The 18,525-nt window shown below is 34.2% G+C and overlaps 2 protein-coding genes across 5 annotated transcripts; one reads left to right on the forward strand and one right to left on the reverse strand.

The window, feature by feature from the left end:
• The first annotated feature begins 419 nt into the window (after positions 1–419).
• On the forward strand, positions 420–2,064 carry LOC111412262 (E3 ubiquitin-protein ligase PUB23-like). The gene has a single exon (XM_023043112.1). The coding sequence runs from the start codon at positions 654–656 to the stop codon at positions 1,887–1,889; it is 1,236 nt and encodes a 411-aa protein (XP_022898880.1). The 5' UTR covers positions 420–653; the 3' UTR covers positions 1,890–2,064.
• Positions 2,065–7,207: 5,143 nt separating this feature from the next.
• Positions 7,208–16,009, reverse strand: LOC111412263 (coiled-coil domain-containing protein R3HCC1L). 4 transcript variants are annotated; one of them, XM_023043117.1, is made up of 7 exons: positions 15,615–16,009; positions 14,925–15,019; positions 14,668–14,733; positions 11,319–11,570; positions 10,061–10,219; positions 8,871–8,960; positions 7,208–7,565 (listed from the first exon to the last, which is right to left on the reverse strand). In XM_023043117.1, the coding sequence occupies exons 1-7, from the start codon at positions 15,992–15,994 to the stop codon at positions 7,372–7,374; spliced, it is 1,236 nt and encodes a 411-aa protein (XP_022898885.1). In that variant the 5' UTR covers positions 15,995–16,009; the 3' UTR covers positions 7,208–7,371. The 4 variants fall into 4 exon arrangements, with proteins under 4 accessions (XP_022898885.1, XP_022898884.1, XP_022898883.1 ...); XM_023043116.1 differs by having other exon boundaries at positions 10,061–10,225; XM_023043115.1 differs by having other exon boundaries at positions 11,319–11,615.
• Positions 16,010–18,525: the final 2,516 nt, after the last annotated feature.

Raw genomic sequence — 18,525 nt, forward strand, 5'->3', positions numbered from 1 at the left:
AAGTTAAGCCAAATTAACATGTCTTGAGAAAAGAATTAACCATGCACCGGTTTAGTAGCCTAAATTCAAGCAAGGGCCTTGAAATGAATGCAGGTCCCATGAGCAGTTGTCGGCAATCCGGCATCTAATTTCACGCCGTTGAGCTTTGAATAACAAGTACAGACACTGCACAGATGCAGAATAATGTTTCTTAATCAATTAATATATACAAAGTCAAATGGTGGCACAAAATGCAACGCCGACTTCTCCTCTTTCTTTCATTGAACCACATGCATTAATTAATTTTTCTATATTCATTGCATTAAATTACTAAAAAAAGTCATCTTTTGAACTTTTCCGAGTTCTTGGAAAAGTCCATCATCAACTCTTTTATTCTTTAATTAATCTCTCATTTGAATTTCCGTGTATTGAATTCTCCTTCCCAACTCCTTGCGATACACAACTTGCAGTGCTCATTTGCTCTCCCCTTATTTATACCTATTCGCGTATATAACCTTATCTTCTGCACACAACAGCCTTCATCAATTCTTCAATTTTGTTCTACGTGATTCTTTGAGAAGTTAGACTAATTTGAAATCCCTGATCGTAGTTTTTTGGGAGCTGGGATTTGGTTATTTTCACTTCTGATCCGATAAAGCCGTACTTGATCATCAATGGAGGGTTATGAAGTTGAAGTTCCTTCTTATTTTCTATGCCCAATCTCCATGCAACTGATGAAAGATCCAGTCACAGTTTCGACTGGGATATCCTACGATAGGGAAAACATTGAAAGATGGCTGTTTTCATTCAAGAACACAACATGTCCAGTAACAAACCAACAAGTATTAGACACAGATCTCACTCCGAACCACACTTTACGGCGATTGATCCAGGCTTGGTGCACTCTCAATTCATCTTATGGCATTGAAAGGATACCAACTCCTAAGGCCGCGGTCGATAAGTCCTGCATCATTAAACTCCTCGACGAAGGCAAGAAATCACCACAAGCACAGATCAATTGCCTGCAAAGACTCAGATCCATTGCGCAATCCAATAACAGCAGTAGAAGGCAATTGGAGGCTGCTGGTGCAGTTGAATATTTAGCATCAATAATAAAGAAAGATGCATTGGATTGTGATCAAGATTCTGACATTAGCAAGGCGAGTGATGAAGCATTGAACATTCTTTACCATCTAGAAATCTCAGATTCGGTTTTGAGGAAAATTCTTGGAGATGATGATGATCAATTCTTGGAGGGTTTATTGCACGTATTGAAGTGTGGGAATTACCAATCTCGAGCTCAGGCAATAATGATACTAAAATCTGCCTTAAATGTGGTTGATCCAGTGCAGGTGATTGGAGTTAAGCCCGAATTTTTCATCGAAATTGTCCAGATTTTCCACGACAAAATCTCGCAGCAAGTTTCCAAGGCAGCATTGAAGCTCCTTGTAGAGCTATGTCCATGGGGAAGAAACCGAGTCAAAGCGGTCGAATCGGGCTTACTTTCAACATTAATAGAGCTTCTTCTTGACACATCTGAAAGAAGGGCTTGTGAGCTTATATTGACAGTATTGGATCAGCTATGTGGTTGTGCCGAGGGCCGGGCCGAGCTGTTGAAACATGGAGCTGGACTGGCCATTGTTTCGAAGAAAATACTTAGGGCGTCTCATGTGGCAACTGATAAGGCAGTGAGAATAATTTCTTCAATTTCAAAGTTTTCAGCAAATTCTAGGGTTCTTCAAGAAATGCTGCAAGTTGGGGTGGTCACAAAGTTGTGTTTGGTGCTTCAAGTGGGCAGCAGTCAAAAAACAAAAGAGAGGACTAAAGAAATCCTTATGCAGCATTCTAGGGTTTGGAAAAAATCTTCTTGTGTTCCACCTCATTTAATCTCTTCCTATCCATTTTCTTAATTTTTCCATTAAATTGTTTACACACGAGAATGGAAATTGATAAACGAGGCAAAGAGCCTCGTAAAATTATATTGTAAACGGATTCTTGTTAGTACTAATTTATGTAGTTCATATAATTTGTAGACATGTTTGGTAAATTTTTCCATCGGAATGAAGTTTGTGGAAACTTGATCAATGATGCTTAGAGCTGTTTGACATTATTTTTGAAAAGTTAAAAAGTGATTCAATCAATGATGCTTAGTTAGGGCTTGTTGGAATTTATAGGAAGCCGACCTATACTAGTTTCCCCATAAAGATCTTCTACAAAAAAGTAGAAGCAAAAACATAAGCACCGCCAAAGGGACAATTGGTGATAGAAACAACAATAAAAATACCTCACGCCTTGCTGGCATCTGCAGTTTGGGGGTTCGATTCCTGAAACATAGAATTGGACTTCTTGTAGGCGCAGTGTACATGCAGCTTTTGTTCCCTAACCTGTTGGGGCACATCTCGCGATTTACCTCCCTCATAAAACTATTAGGGTGGGGGCGGTGGGGGCCCTTAAAATTGGGGTTCAACCTTTTTTTTAACAATAAAAAAACCTGCTCAAATTGTTAACGGTGCTGAAAGTATTTCAGTTAACTCCATCGAAACTAACAAAAAAAAATTATTATACATCGAGTTATCAGGGTAACACTTACACCATAGAAGATAAAGAAGAAGAGAATGTAGCCCCGCCCCCGGGAGCACAGCTCAACTGGTGGATCAATCAATATTGTCTTGCTTCCAGCAGCAAGGTGGAGAGTTCGATTCCTGATGAGAACTTGCGGCCAAATATTTGGTATGAAGTAATCACTGTGGAGGAGGGTCTCTTGTGTGCAGAAGTATACAGGCAATAGGGGGAACCTATGATCCAGTTGAGGCATAACCCGCGATTTACCCGCTTCAATGTTCTAGAGGCAAGGGTTTTGGAGGTCCAGAATTTAGTCTGGTGTAAGTTAAGATACCTGGATATAAAAAAAAAAAAAAGAACGTAGCCCCAATAGAAATTTCTTATTTTGTACAAAAGAATATTATAGTAATTAATTCATTCAAGAGTTGACCGGCGTCCATTTCAATTTCTAGAACAGTAAATTGCATTTCAAAGTTGATGGCCCGAGGCCTGATAGTTTGATGATGGACCATTTCTAGTTTGCAACTTGTATGATTTACCTACAAATTCGCATGCTTTGATTTCTTAATTTTTCTATTACATAATTAGAAATATTTTATTTATGATTGTCAGTCGAGTATAAATAGGGATGCACACTTTGTATAGAGTACTTAAGTGTCCAACACGTTATATATATAGTATTATATTTATTGTACATTTTGTATGTATTTGAAATTTATCGTCCACCAAAAAGTCGCTTTATCATAAGAGTTAGCTAGACACCCTTGTCATGTCTCAGCTATATTGTTCCGCGAAGATCAAATAGAGGATGCAATCAATTTATCTAATGTTAATACTTCGTAGTAAATCAAATTGTTGTCTCGTTAACTGTTTCATCAATATATTTTTGACATCTTTGCACATCACATCCTTATAACAAAGGGGAAGATGCTAACATAATTTTTGACACCCGACACATTACATATAGGTATATTTTCATTTGTTATGAAAATGTGACGCAGCGAGATATAAAAAATATATTGATAAGAAAATCACTGAACAACTTTGAAAGTTGAATCTTGACCAAAATGAAAATTCTTCCTCCCCATTGAAAGTTGTTCTTAATAAAAACAATTTAAACAACCAAAGAGTGAAAACATAGAAAAATCACTCACTAGCTACTATCATACGGCGGCTACAGAGTCTCAAGACTCTCAACCACATTTTGGTAGGCTATTTAGGGGTGGGGTGGAGGCATTTGGTGGGCAGACTTTTGGTGGTCAAACCATGCATGGGCAGACCCATTATGACCAACATTTGAACCAAGACGAGTCAGCCATCACGTAGTTCTCCAAAAATGTGTTTGGCGTGTAACGTTTTCTTTAGTCTTAGTGCCTGTTTGACACACTTTAATTTATTTTATAATTTAATATATGATTATTTTTAACTACACATTCACACAATAAAATATTTTATACGTATATTAAAAACTTTCTCTACTTTTTAACCACACATTCTCTTAAAAATCACTATTCATAACTCGTTTTTCCTACAATAATAATTGTCAAACAGGCTCTAATAATCTTGTAATTCACTATTTTCTACGCACACTATTCTATAGAGTAATTTTAAACACTAATAATAAGTATTAGGGCATAATACTTAGTATTAAATTGTGAAATCTAATTATTGACGTTGTGTGGAGTCAGTACGTGATCGACCTATATAAATCTCACGTATTCTCTTATAAACTTCTTTTCATCATAGTGAATTATTGTAGTGGCAGAGAGGAAGTAGTCTTTCATTGAAATGAATCTAAATAAATTTTATGTGTTCTTGTGTTTATTTCTTGTGATTTAACTGCTCTTGGTGGTAAAATTAGAATTAGCTCTAGCCAATATATGCCATAGGTAAAGTAACTTGAAGTAGGTCGACCTATCGACACCCTTATTATGTGCTCTTAGGGTTATTGTTCAAGATGCACATGAATTTCACTCGCTAGCTATTGTCAATAGAATTAGCACTATCGAATATACACCATAGGTAAAGTAGGTCGAACTGTTGACATTCTTGTTAGGAATGAAAATGAGTTCTTTGAACGAGTATGAGTTATCGTAGAAAGGAGTTGGGTCGGAGCTAATCTCACTCGTAGAGCCGTCGAACTTGATAATTTCAACATTGTTCAAGGAGGCCAACGATGGCAAGCAATGCTTTTTATCGTAGCAGATACTTCAGTTCATCGTCTTTGTGTGCGTGTGTTGTGTACAACGTTATTTATGTGTTTCCAAGTATATTTTATATGTAACAGGATAAGATGTTTCAAATATTTCTATATGAAAAGATAGAAGTTATGATAACGCAAATTGATGTTTCCAAACACAATCTACACAATTTTCATTTTTCTTTAAATGACCAAAATCAGATGAATGTTACAAATCCCAGTAGACAAAAACAATATCCAAGATAAAACCACCTTCTTCTAGTTTCCATCATCACCCCAAGCATCATCCCTCATGTTCTGTCTCGAAACTATCCGATTCTTCCGAGCATCCTCCTGTTTTCTATATTCTGCCGAGCCAACTGTAGAAGGCAACTTTATTCCCATTCCTTGTGCAATCATTCTCTGGGCAGTTCTTGCTGATGTTCGAGGCCTTTGACGAGGAGGCTCCAGATCTGAAAAGGAATTACATATATTCTAAGCACCAATGATGGAATGTTCAGAACAAGTTGAACGTTCATCAACATCTATCTATGTTCCAATGCAACGATGAACAATGAGAATATTCCTATAAGGAGATGACTTATGTCGAGTGAGACCATACTCTTCAACTATTGCTTTGTCACAAAATGAATTACGAATAGGGACCGAGGCCTGATAGTTTGATGATGGACCATTTCTAGTTTGCAACTTGTATGATTTACCTACAAATTCGCATGCTTTGATTTCTTAATTTTTCTATTACATAATTAGAAATATTTTATTTATGATTGTCAGTCGAGTATAAATAGGGATGCACACTTTGTATAGAGTACTTAAGTGTCCAACACGTTATATATATAGTATTATATTTATTGTACATTTTGTATGTATTTGAAATTTATCGTCCACCAAAAAGTCGCTTTATCATAAGAGTTAGCTAGACACCCTTGTCATGTCTCAGCTATATTGTTCCGCGAAGATCAAATAGAGGATGCAATCAATTTATCTAATGTTAATACTTCGTAGTAAATCAAATTGTTGTCTCGTTAACTGTTTCATCAATATATTTTTGACATCTTTGCACATCACATCCTTATAACAAAGGGGAAGATGCTAACATAATTTTTGACACCCGACACATTACATATAGGTATATTTTCATTTGTTATGAAAATGTGACGCAGCGAGATATAAAAAATATATTGATAAGAAAATCACTGAACAACTTTGAAAGTTGAATCTTGACCAAAATGAAAATTCTTCCTCCCCATTGAAAGTTGTTCTTAATAAAAACAATTTAAACAACCAAAGAGTGAAAACATAGAAAAATCACTCACTAGCTACTATCATACGGCGGCTACAGAGTCTCAAGACTCTCAACCACATTTTGGTAGGCTATTTAGGGGTGGGGTGGAGGCATTTGGTGGGTAGACTTTTGGTGGTCAAACCATGCATGGGCAGACCCATTATGACCAACATTTGAACCAAGACGAGTCAGCCATCACGTAGTTCTCCAAAAATGTGTTTGGCGTGTAACGTTTTCTTTAGTCTTAGTGCCTGTTTGACACACTTTAATTTATTTTATAATTTAATATATGATTATTTTTAACTACACATTCACACAATAAAATATTTTATACGTATATTAAAAACTTTCTCTACTTTTTAACCACACATTCTCTTAAAAATCACTATTCATAACTCGTTTTTCCTACAATAATAGTTGTCAAACAGGCTCTAATAATCTTGTAATTCACTATTTTCTACGCACACTATTCTATAGAGTAATTTTAAACACTAATAATAAGTATTAGGGCATAATACTTAGTATTAAATTGTGAAATCTAATTATTGACGTTGTGTGGAGTCAGTACGTGATCGACCTATATAAATCTCACGTATTCTCTTATAAACTTCTTTTCATCATAGTGAATTATTGTAGTGATAGAGAGGAAGTAGTCTTTCATTGAAATGAATCTAAATAAATTTTATGTGTTCGTGTTTATTTCTTGTGATTTAACTGCTCTTGGTGGTAAAATTAGAATTAGCTCTAGCCAATATATGCCATAGGTAAAGTAAGTTGAAGTAGGTCGACCTATCGACACCCTTATTTTATGTGCTCTTAGGGTTATTGTTCAAGATGCACATGAATTTCACTTGCTAGCTATTGTCAATAGAATTAGCACTATCGAATATACACCATAGGTAAAGTAAGTCGAACGAGGTCGAACTGTTGACATTCTTGTTAGGAATGAAAATGAGTTCTGTGAACGGGTATGAGATATCGTAGAAAGGAGTTGGGTCGGAGCTAATCTCACTCGTAGAGCCGTCGAACTTGATAATTTCAACATTGTTCAAGGAGGCCAACGATGGCAAGCAATGCTTTTTATCGTAGCAGATACTTCAGTTCATCGTCTTTGTGTGCGTGTGTTGTGTACAACGTTATTTATGTGTTTCCAAGTATATTTTATATGTAACAGGATAAGATGTTTCAAATATTTCTATATGAAAAGATAAAAGTTATGATAACGCAAATTGATGTTTCCAAACACAATCTACACAATTTTCATTTTTCTTTAAATGACCAAAATCAGATGAATGTTACAAATCCCAGTAGACAAAAACAATATCCAAGATAAAACCACCTTCTTCTAGTTTCCATCATCACCCCAAGCATCATCCCTCATGTTCTGTCTTGAAACTATCCGATTCTTCCGAGCATCCTCCTGTTTTCTATATTCTGCCGAGCCAACTGTAGAAGGCAACTTTATTCCCATTCCTTGTGCAATCATTCTCTGGGCAGTTCTTGCTGATGTTCGAGGCCTTTGACGAGGAGGCTCCAGATCTGAAAAGGAATTACATATATTCTAAGCACCAATGATGGAATGTTCAGAACAAGTTGAACGTTCATCAACATCTATCTATGTTCCAATGCAACGATGAACAATGAGAATATTCCTATAAGGAGATGACTTATGTCGAGTGAGACCATACTCTTCAACTATTGCTTTGTCACAAAATGAATTACGAATAGGGAAATAAAATCAAAGCAGAAGCAAATGAGAGACAGAATCAGATAACTACTACGCCTAATCATATATGTTCAGTTATTATTGGCAAATTAGGGGACCGCCCTGAAGCTCCTCTACAAAAAGAAGATCATTGCCTGACAGGACCTAAGTCTCAGACAATTGACAAACCACGAATCAAAATCATTACAGAATTTTTACATCTTATAATTTTTCTCCTAAAACTGTGTATATTGTCCTATAATTATTCATCATTCGCGTGCATACCAACACTTTTAATCTTTTTCGTCATGTATCCTATTACACAACCTTATACATGATTAAATTCATGATACTACTGATTCAACAACCATGCTGCATATAATAATTTAGATGATCATATCACATTTTCCGTAGAAGTACAAGTTAGAAGAAATCAAAAGTGTAAAGACAAGTGTTCAAATAGGTTTCTTTTTTCCGGTTCTCTTATCCTGGAAATACATTTAAGAGATAATTATACTAACTCCCCCCCGTCTCTTCCAATTAATAACTAACACTCCATGTTGTTTAGAAACTATCAACTATACCCCCTATTTATTGTCTAATAGATTAGTAAATTAGATCAAATAAGGTCTTAATATCCCAAATGTCGACACTTAATATTTGACTGAAAAGGTATGAAATAATTCGAATTAAGGAATATAAAAAAAAATGTAAAATAAATAAATTAAATTAAATTTGTCAGTGGCCGCAGAGAGGATCCTTTAAAATTTATTAGATTTTCAATAATTTTGTTCTCTAAGTTTTTAAATTGATTCAGTTGAAATAACTTTTCAAATTTATTAAAAGGTGAGGTGGATCGGACAAATATATTACATAATGTCTCTAATTTATCTTTTAAATGTAATAAGCACAAAAATAAGGGGTATTTGGGTATTACGTCCTGTATTTCTTAGTAAAATTTGCCATTGATAGAGTCAAAGGGGGAATCTGTTAGTCCAAATTGAAAGAAGGGAGGTCTTTGAAAATTTTCAAACAGGAGAGGTGTTGGTGTATTAGAAAGAAATGATGGAAAATTTCATACTAATCCTCCTCTCTAATTATTGTTTCTGAAGATAGAAAATAATACGCATAACTCTTACCTTTTGGTGGAATTAAGCTCAAAAGTTCATCATCTTCTGCAAGTACACGTACTGTATATGGAAAACAAATGGAGGTACTAGCCTCAAGCGCTACATCACAAAAAGAAAATAGTCAACTAACGTAAACTTAATGTCAACTGTAACTTAGCAGTTTGAGTAATACAATAATAGAACATCATTTGGGTTTATAATGGCAATAAAGAGAATTGTTTCACAGAACAAATTTTGTTATCTTCTTAAAGTAAAAACTCAAAACAAAGACCCTTTTTCCCATTTGAATGTTAGATGCGCCATAAATTTGTGCGAGACATTTAATATAGTGGACAGCATCCCCAGGAGAGGGATTATCGGAAGAAGATAGCAGGATTCGAAATGCCACCTCTGACTACTCATTTGATGATGAAAGACTTACCTAACTACCCTTCTTATAGATAATTGAAAAATCTTCTGAATGAGATGACTGCAGGAGAAAGAAATAAAAGGGAGAAAAGGAAGGAACCAGAAGAATTTAAAAGATTACCTCCTTCATAAAAAAACAATAAGGCTTTTACCAATAGAGTAAATAGGAGGGTATCTCAGGATAAAAGAATATGTCATGCCTTGAGGATTTCCTATAATCTATTTCATTCAAGGAAGACTGAGAGACTTTTCTTTTTTCTGTGAGAATAAGATTGATTACCAAAAATAAAGAGGGGGGAACGTGCAAATACGCCTAATCACAAGCACAATCCATGACGTAGAAAAGAATACAGAATTAGAAACCTATAATTGATATTGCTTTGCAAGGTTGCTTGCTGTAGTTTAAAATGTCCATTGTTGATATATTGGCAAATTTTTTTTATCTGAATTAAGTCGCATAAGATCATCCAACTTCACAAAATTTTGAATGATGGATAGACAGACACTGAAGCATTTAAACCTATAGTGGAAAAAGACCCTTTGTTGAAATCAACTATATCAGACATAGGTGAGGTCAATACACTTCAACAATCTGTAGATACGTATCAGGTTACAACACAACATACCAAAGCTTCACGCGAATGACGTATTTGATAACAGTGGAATCCACTGCAAAACTTGACAATTCTTTTTTTGGACTTCTGTAGAGTTGTAAAGTTTTTAATTTCTAATCTTTGATAAATTCAAAATCATAAAACTCCTAAAACAGCAAATTTAGGAAACATCATTACCAACTGATGGTGTTTTAAACACTGCCAGTGCCACAGCATCATTCACCCATCGAATCACGACACGATCTTTGAATTTCTCCAATACGTTCTCTAGGTCAGTTGTCCTAGTGCTTGGAGGAAAGTCCGCCAGAACAATAACATGGCGTGTACCATATTCCACTGAATCTTAAGAAGAAAGGAAAGTCAGCTAGAACAATATCTTATAACATTCCATAATCAATTGAGTGAAAATATAAATATCAAAAAATTCCTTCACCATTTAACAGCTTCAGTATCTAGACGAGGTGATTCAACACAAATAAGTTGTAGAATATATATATAAAAGGCACAAGAAACTAAAAGTACGTAAAAATGTGAAAAGAAAATAAATGCAGGCAAATTAGACAAAAGGAATTCTGATATCATTTGCATCAGAACTCCCACTACAATCAAAATTAGCAGCATTGACAACTGATCATGGTTCAAACTAACCACCAATGCTTTCCCTTTCTCATTTACCTTTACCGTTGACTTTCTGAAAACTAATATCAAGTATCATGAAATTAAGTTAAAAATGTAAGCAGTTTGATAGGTTGATATGCAACTTGAGAATGCTAACTCCTTCAAATTTAGGAACCTAAAAATCAAATATGATCCTGTAAAATCTCTAATAACTTGCATTACTTTGTAAATTCTCAATCTCAAATCCTAAAGCAGCAATGAGATCCCTGAAAACCAGATGCATTTGTGTTATCAATTTTTTCTAGCCTGCATGTATATAATATTAAGTTTTAAAATTACAATAGCACAAAGACAGAAACAACACCGGACCTTTCCTATTGTTCTTTTTAAGCAGGTGACTTGCCGCATTAATGTGGTTGCAGTAACAAGCATTAGAGTCAGAAACCGAGCCTAGATTTTTATCATTATAAAATGTTTTTATCATACTGCCAAAAGAACTAAAATCACGCTTGTTTAGAATCGTGCAAATTGCTGTTCATAAACCAATTATGAACCCTGTTTTACTTTTTATCCTGTTTGGATGCTGAAGCAAGTTCAAACCATATATACTTGTTTGTAGTAAATAAACCCAAAACAAATGCACTAATGAATAAAAAAAACTAAAAAATACAATAAAAAATGACCTTCTAGATCTAAGACTACGGATATTAGGTTTCATGCAGTCGAAAAACAGATATGGTAAGGTAAGCTTATTAATAAATAATAGATATGAGATTTGAATTCTGAATTAAAATCAATGAGAAGCCCACAGACGTACAATTTCTTATTCCCAAGTTATCAGCCGTGCCTTGGGCACTGTCTTCCATGCCTTGGGAATTGTCTTCCGAGTCATCAATAACAGGTAGATCAGACTCGTAATCACTGTACAAGCCATGTTTCTTATATGAAAATGATCCCCTTCCACGTTGCTTGGTGCTATGCACAGTATCCAGAGAGAGGTTCGATATCTCCGGCAAACATTTTGGGGAGAGTAATTCATCGGGAGCACGATCTGCAATAGCTTCCCAGTCTGCGATCACGATGACTTTTGATGAAAATCCGACAAATAATAATTCTGGAAAAATGAGGGGCCAATATAACGATAGAGTAGATGAGAACTTAGGAATTACATTATAAGACTATACACAGTCAAGTGAGTCAACTATTCATTACTGACATGCGAAGCTCACAGAAATCTAGAGCATAGCATTCGTGCTGCTGAATGAAAGACGGAAAGGACTGGAAATTCATATTTATGAACAAATAAACAAGATTGTTAGAAAAAATAAACTGGAGTCAATTATCATACATTTGAAGTTGGAAATTTATTACCTTTTCAGCAGTCATGACAGATACCATGATCTTTTCTGCTAATTGAAAAAAGTAAATCCATGAAAGAACATTTCCTTCGCTAAAACTTTTGAAGGCCCATATATTTACCTGATTTATCCATGTCGTAATGAGTCAATAACATTTGTAAAGAGTGGATAACATATTTTCAAGGCAGCTATTACATTTTCCCTTAAAATTAAGAAATCAACTCAAAATGGCAGAGAAAGAAGGCAAATTATGGCACAAACTTGCTTTACCTACTAGTTTAGAATAATGCTTTCCATCTAGACAGTCTAGTTGGCAAGTAAGTGGATTAATTGATATAATATATTCATCAGTAAAATCTGTAATAGATGGTAATTGGTAAATTTGAAGGAACTAAAATTGTTCCATATGCCAAAATTATCGTGTTTCTAATACCCAATTATGATAGCTTGTTTATAAAATTTATTGCATAAACACTTAGAGAGAAAGTTCCAATGTATATCATAAGTAAGCTCCTTACTCATGTACATATTATGAATTATTATGATCTTGCTTGACAATATGAGTACAAACTATGAGTCAGATTCAAATAAAAAACATCAAACTAAGCCTTTTTCCTAATAAATTTAGGTTGGCTACATGATAATTTTTTGCCATTCCATTAAGCACATTGCTTAATTAAGTAGGTGTTGGCAAGGTCCGGTTCGATCCGATTTTGAAGGGAACCAATCAAACTGAATACCAACGGGATTCTTAGAAATGGAACTATTGATTTCATATCCAACTATGGAATCGGACCGAACAAGTCCGATTCCTTATATTAAAATATCATGAAAATATTGTATGAAACTACTTATTGATTAAAAATAGAAAAAATAGAGTATAAAACTGCTTGTCATTCTTGTAATCTAACAATACAAAAAATCAATTAAACAAGAAAACAAACAAAATCGAGCTCCAAGGCTCAAGATCAATTGATAAGGCAAAAAATAAACTATTAAATATCGCTTGTAAAATCTGGATCGAAAATTAATTTTTAAGAAAATTCATAAAAAAAAATACATTTATAACCTGGTTATCTTCACTATCCTCAAGGATAAGATCTTGATTCTTCATGACCAGCAACTTTGAAATAATGAAAAATTTGAGTTCTTACTAAATATTGATTTAAAATATATTTTTTTATTGGGATTGCATTACAGCTATGAAATTGTATCACATTTATAAAATTATTTAGATTAAAATTTTGATTGCCTATAAAGTTTTGTTGCAAAGGAAACAAGAAGCATAAGGAAAGTGAAATTTTATCGTGACATGATTTTGAGATCTTGTGTTCAAAGAGAGTGTATCTTGGTGCAATGCACCGACAAAAAGAGAGAACTGAATGCACTATTGATTTTTATGATAGCACCGAGAATCGGATCAGAATCGGTCAGTTCTTGATGCATGGTCCCAAAATTGAGCCATTTAATAGAAGAACTAGAGCTGAAATTCTGGGAAAAAATTCCCACCCCTAGATTTAAGGAAAGATCTAAAGTAATCATATCATTGGAAAATTCAAATACATCCCCATGTTCAAAAAACGTCCTACTAGAAGCCCATAAAATGAAAGTTGCAACATGCACATTCCTTAAAAGTACCTAGTTTGTGGCCCCACCATTATTTTTAGTTCCCTCCATCAAAATTAATTAATTCCAGAGAATGGTGGAAAGACGATTTCTTTTGGTAAAACTGCAGCAAGAGTGTACTTGGTGGGAATCACAACTCCCATTGAATGAATGGCAGCTAGAATGGTCTATAATGGAAAAGGCAATGAATTCTTTCCTTTAACAATCCTTGGTCTGCATGACTAAATTAAGTGGCATTGCGTATTTTTTTTTTACCAAAATAAGCTCCCCCACAAATTCAGTAACAGGGCTTTCCTTATGTGAAGAAGCGGAAAGGCCAATCCAACTTCTCTAAGAATTAACTCTCAGAAAGTCATCCCCCCCAACCCCACCCCACACCCCCCCAAAAAAAAAAAAAAGGAAAAGAAAAAAACCTCTCCCTCTTACTCTCTTCATCCTCTGGCCAACACAACTGCTACCTTGCTATCATAGTACTAGAGGGAAAGATTAGGTACTTTAACAGTGAAGACAAAAGAGAAATCCATGAAAGCAAAGTTCAACAAGGCAGAGTGTTGACTTCTGTATGCAGGCTTTCAAATTAAAATCTTTGTTGTATCTCAGGAATCAGACTCATTTAGTTTAGGATTTCAATATACTTTCCACCTTCATTTATACTCCAATGGATCAGAAAATATATCTGCTAATGTTTTATGTATATCCAGACTATTTCCAATGGCTAGTGCCAGGTGTATGAGTAACTTATCCTATGCGTCTACACCTGATTATGTCATTTATTGCATTTCAGAAAGATGCTCACAAAGTAACGTAAAAGACACGGTATTAGTCAACCACACGGTGACATGATCACAAATCAACATGTCTTCCTTCTAGAGGTACAAGATCAAACCCATATATGACATGTAGACAAGCAATTAGCAAATCAGAACATCCAGGAGGACTTCCATTCAACTCATGGAAGTGATTTCGAAGTGCAAGTAGAATAGAGGTCCCAAAGAATGGAGATATATTGCGTGATAGATGGAAAGATACTTAGTACATAGTCTGAACTTAACTAAAATTAGAATATGAGAAAATATCAAACTGACATTTCCATTTGTTTGCCCAAAAACATTCAGACCAGCATTCAACTAATGAGTGCCAGCTTAGTGAAGTCATATCAAATTAATATACAAATGTGTGTACCATCATCACCAGAGCTCTCTTGTGGCAAGCCATCATTCTTCAAGTCTAAAGAATCCGCACAACGACCTTCAAAACACAAGGCAAATTAGTTCTCAGGCAATAATGCACAATGAAAAAGCCACTACAACAAACCCAGTAAATGAGGTTAACAAAATGAGTATAAGTGTATAACTAATACACAGAAAATTCTATCTTAATTATATATAAATGGACGGTTCTTAAAGAAACCAAACCATGAAAAGATAAAAAGGGATCACCTTCTGCAATTCCATCAGGAATTGAAACCTCATTTTGCAAACTGTGAGCTTCTGAATATCGTTGATGGGTTGATTCCTTCACAGTGTGTAAATCCCTGAATATTCACAACCAATGATTAACTACAAAAAATTAGTGGCATTAAGCGAACTAGAGCTCATAAGAACAGAAATCATATGCTTCCCAATTCACTAAAATTTTGGGATTTAAAGAGAAGATATTGCGTTGTTTCTTTTCCACGAAATAGTAAAACCTTAACAACAAAATCCAATTGGCACTCTCATTGCCAAATACTAATTTTCCCAACTCAATTTTTACACTATAACGTATCAATTGAAGGAAATTAATTTGTAAAATCATTCTGGAATCATATAGTAATTTAATAATTTAATTTCCATTAATAACAGCGAAAAATCAACATGACAGAATGAAACAAAATTCTAAACACGAAAACAACAGAAAATAAATACAACACGTGCACCTTGTTCTACATCAGATATACGAATCCAAATTAAAAATATATATATATATTTATCTCGCTGTTATTACTTTAATACTTCAAATAAAATCTTGAACTAAAAGTCTAAAAGGCTTCATTTTTTCTATGTTTCATGAAAAAATAATAAAAAAAAAAAAACTAGAAGAAGAAGGGGAAAAAAAAGGAATGAAAGAAAGAAGATAATAGGACATACCCTGTTTTATGTTTAATTTGGAGCGCACGAGACAGGGCTTGGTCGGCTTTGAGAGAGAGGCCTTTAGTAGAATAGAGCTTGGACAACTCTAGAAAGACGGTGGACAACTGATCATCTTTGAGAGAGGATAAATTTGTGTCCTCATTATTTAGTTTCTCTTTTTCAAGACTGGAGACTTTAGATTCAAGAAATGAAATGGCTTTATCAATTTCTCCACCATGGACAAGGTCCTCAACGGTCTCACTCCAGTTGTAGTCGGTGGCTCCGCTACTGCTCTCCATTGTTCGATTAGCACTTCTTAACAGAAAAAGGGGAGCTGGGCTTTTGTTGAAGGAAAAAGCTGTTGGGTTGGGGCTAGGTGTAGGGGGTAAGTTTCTCATTCAGTCATTCTTCCTTTCTTTTTTCCCTTGATTTTCTTCCAAATTAGGAAATAATTGCACCAATGGTCCCGAAACTATGGATAATAGCAAGTTAATCTCTAACTTTGAGAATAGAGCAAAATAATCACCAACCTATTGAACTAGGTTCAAACCCACTTCAGAGTGACGGTTTCATATAGCAAAATGATTACCAACGCATTGAACTAGGTGCAAACCCACTCGCGATAGACGATATTGTCTATCTATCATGAGAAATGAGGTTGAGTAGTGGAAGTACAATTTTGCCTTCTAAAAAGTAAGCACGTAGGAAACGTGTGAATATTTCATAGTGAAGATAGAACAATTTTTGTATGTCAAGACTAGGTTTGTACATATTTCAATGTAGCAAGAATATTTGACAAGAGATTGGTTTATAGCCTAGCCCCACCCCCACCGCATATGAAAAATTAAGAATAAATTGTATACTTTTGATCCAAATATTTGTGTAGCTCAACTCTAATTTGTAATCCAACTCAAGTCCAATTTTAAAATTATTAAATACTATTTTTCACATTATCTTATTTTCAAATTATGCATTTTATTTAATGGATGTTTGACTAAATTGATTTATAATAATTAAGCAAATTTTATAATAGATAATTTGTATTGATCAAATCTAAAATTTAATTATTTTAATAATTAGAGACACTAAATCCTTGTTTGGCAGAGATTAAAATTTGAATTTGAATTTAAGTCAAAGTCAATAATTAATTTTAACCGCATATCTTATGAAACTCACGACTTTTCAACCCACATTTCATTAACTTTTATTGAAATTTATTAAAAATTTGATTTTAATCCTCATCAAATAGGGGCTACATATTTTAAGTTTAAAAGTAATTAATTTTTTTATTTCTACGTATATTACTTATTCATAATTAGAAGAAAAAATTACTTATTTAAACTATGAAATAGATGTTATGATCAAGATAAATAATTTGCTCTAAATTTGATCTTGTTAGTAAAAGGAATATTTTTTAGAATTTATTTATTTATATATTAATCTATATATAAATATATTCTTGAAATTGAGCCGAATATTGATATGAATTAAATCTAATCTCTTTGAATCCTCTTAGTTGATTTTTCTCACTTTGGATCTGATTTCTCACTCACTATAAAATGAAATAAAATATAAGATTCTATCAACGCCAAAATAATATTTTGAGACAATAACATATATTGATATATTTTTGACTATGTGCTTGGACCAAAGCTTTCAGTTGTTTGAAAAGATTGATCGACAAAGTTATTTAGAATAGTATTTATTAAATAATTTCTTAGTTTTCCATTGGTGGATATGTATTTTTTTACTTATTTTTACTATGATTCAATAAGTTTATATTTTTTAAGGCGAGCGCCGATTTTCTATTTGTTAAAAAAAATACAGAAAGATCTAATGAGACATTTTAGAGTGATATATTAATATTTCTTTTATTTCATTAAGTGTCGTACACTTTTTGTTGTGAATGTCATGAGTTTAGCTTCCTGTGGTGCGAATTCATTCGAAATTTTTTAAATATAAACTTATTCTAACATCATTTTCTAGCTCGGTCCTTAATGACAATAATTGAAGGAGTAAATGATTGACTATATGAATAGATGGATATACAAGATGATTTTGTTGTGTTAAAATATTTATTCCAGCAAAGAAGTAACAAAGAACAGATGGGTTCTAGCCTCTAGGGATTTCACTAGACTTAGGTAATTCATAATTGAACATTGTTGACACATAAAAATTCAGCCCAAATCGAACGGCTCAAGGAATGAAGCCCAATTGGAGGATCCCCAAATCAGATAGCCCAAAGAACGAAACCCAATCAAACAATTCAAGATGAAGGCCCAAATAGGGAGGCCCAAGAACACGGTAACGCCATCACCCAAATTTGCAAGTCGCCCAGAATCTGAGCGAATGGAGTGCCATGCAGTCGCCCAGAGCTGTTACTCTATTCTAGCCCAAACCTTCAAGTCGCCCAAGGTCTTAACAAATATAAAGCGTTATGGTTATCAAGAAGTGCAGTTATCAAAGCAGTTATTAAAGCAGCCCTATCACGTTTCACGATTCAAGGAATTCAATCGAAAACGGTTGAACGACGAAGAGTAATGGCAGCAGTTAAAAAAAAAAGGCAGTTTTCATGACAAGCTGGCCGAGGAAAGTGGGAAGTTGCAAAACGATCAAGCAGTTTTTAGGCGGTTGATTACAAAAAAGATCATCTATGGAGTATAAAAGGGAGAAAAAATATAGAGTAAAAGACCGAATAAAAAACTCTCAAATAGAGAACATGTAATTTTAATTTCCTTAGTTTAGACTTAAACACTTTTTTCAGTAACTCGTGTGCTTGCGTCCCTTGGAGGCATTTTGTTTTTGATTTCCAATTGTAACGTCATCGCCAATAAAAGAACACCCCTTTTTGGGACTGTCTCAAGAGGTTTGTCCCTTACACAATCGTCTGATCCCTTTTAATTGTTAGTGACTAACCCGCGCGAAACAA

This window comes from Olea europaea, chromosome 16, assembly GCF_002742605.1.
Source record: "Olea europaea var. sylvestris chromosome 16, O_europaea_v1, whole genome shotgun sequence".
NCBI lineage: Eukaryota > Viridiplantae > Streptophyta > Magnoliopsida > Lamiales > Oleaceae > Olea > Olea europaea.

What these genes read in the sequence shown, in the direction of transcription:
- LOC111412263 (XM_023043113.1), bottom strand. Translation starts at nt 15,994, where the DNA reads ATGAGAAACTTACCCCCTACACCTAGCCCCAACCCAACAGCTTTTTCC. An exon ending in AGAGAGCTCTGGTGATGATG is followed by an intron (nt 11,616 to 14,667) that starts GTACACACATTT and finishes TCATTTTTCCAG; the next exon opens with AATTATTATTTGTCGGATTT. An exon ending in GAGCTTAATTCCACCAAAAG is followed by an intron (nt 7,566 to 8,870) that starts GTAAGAGTTATG and finishes ATTCCTTTTCAG; the next exon opens with ATCTGGAGCCTCCTCGTCAA.
- LOC111412262 (XM_023043112.1), top strand. Translation starts at nt 654, where the DNA reads ATGGAGGGTTATGAAGTTGAAGTTCCTTCTTATTTTCTATGCCCAATC.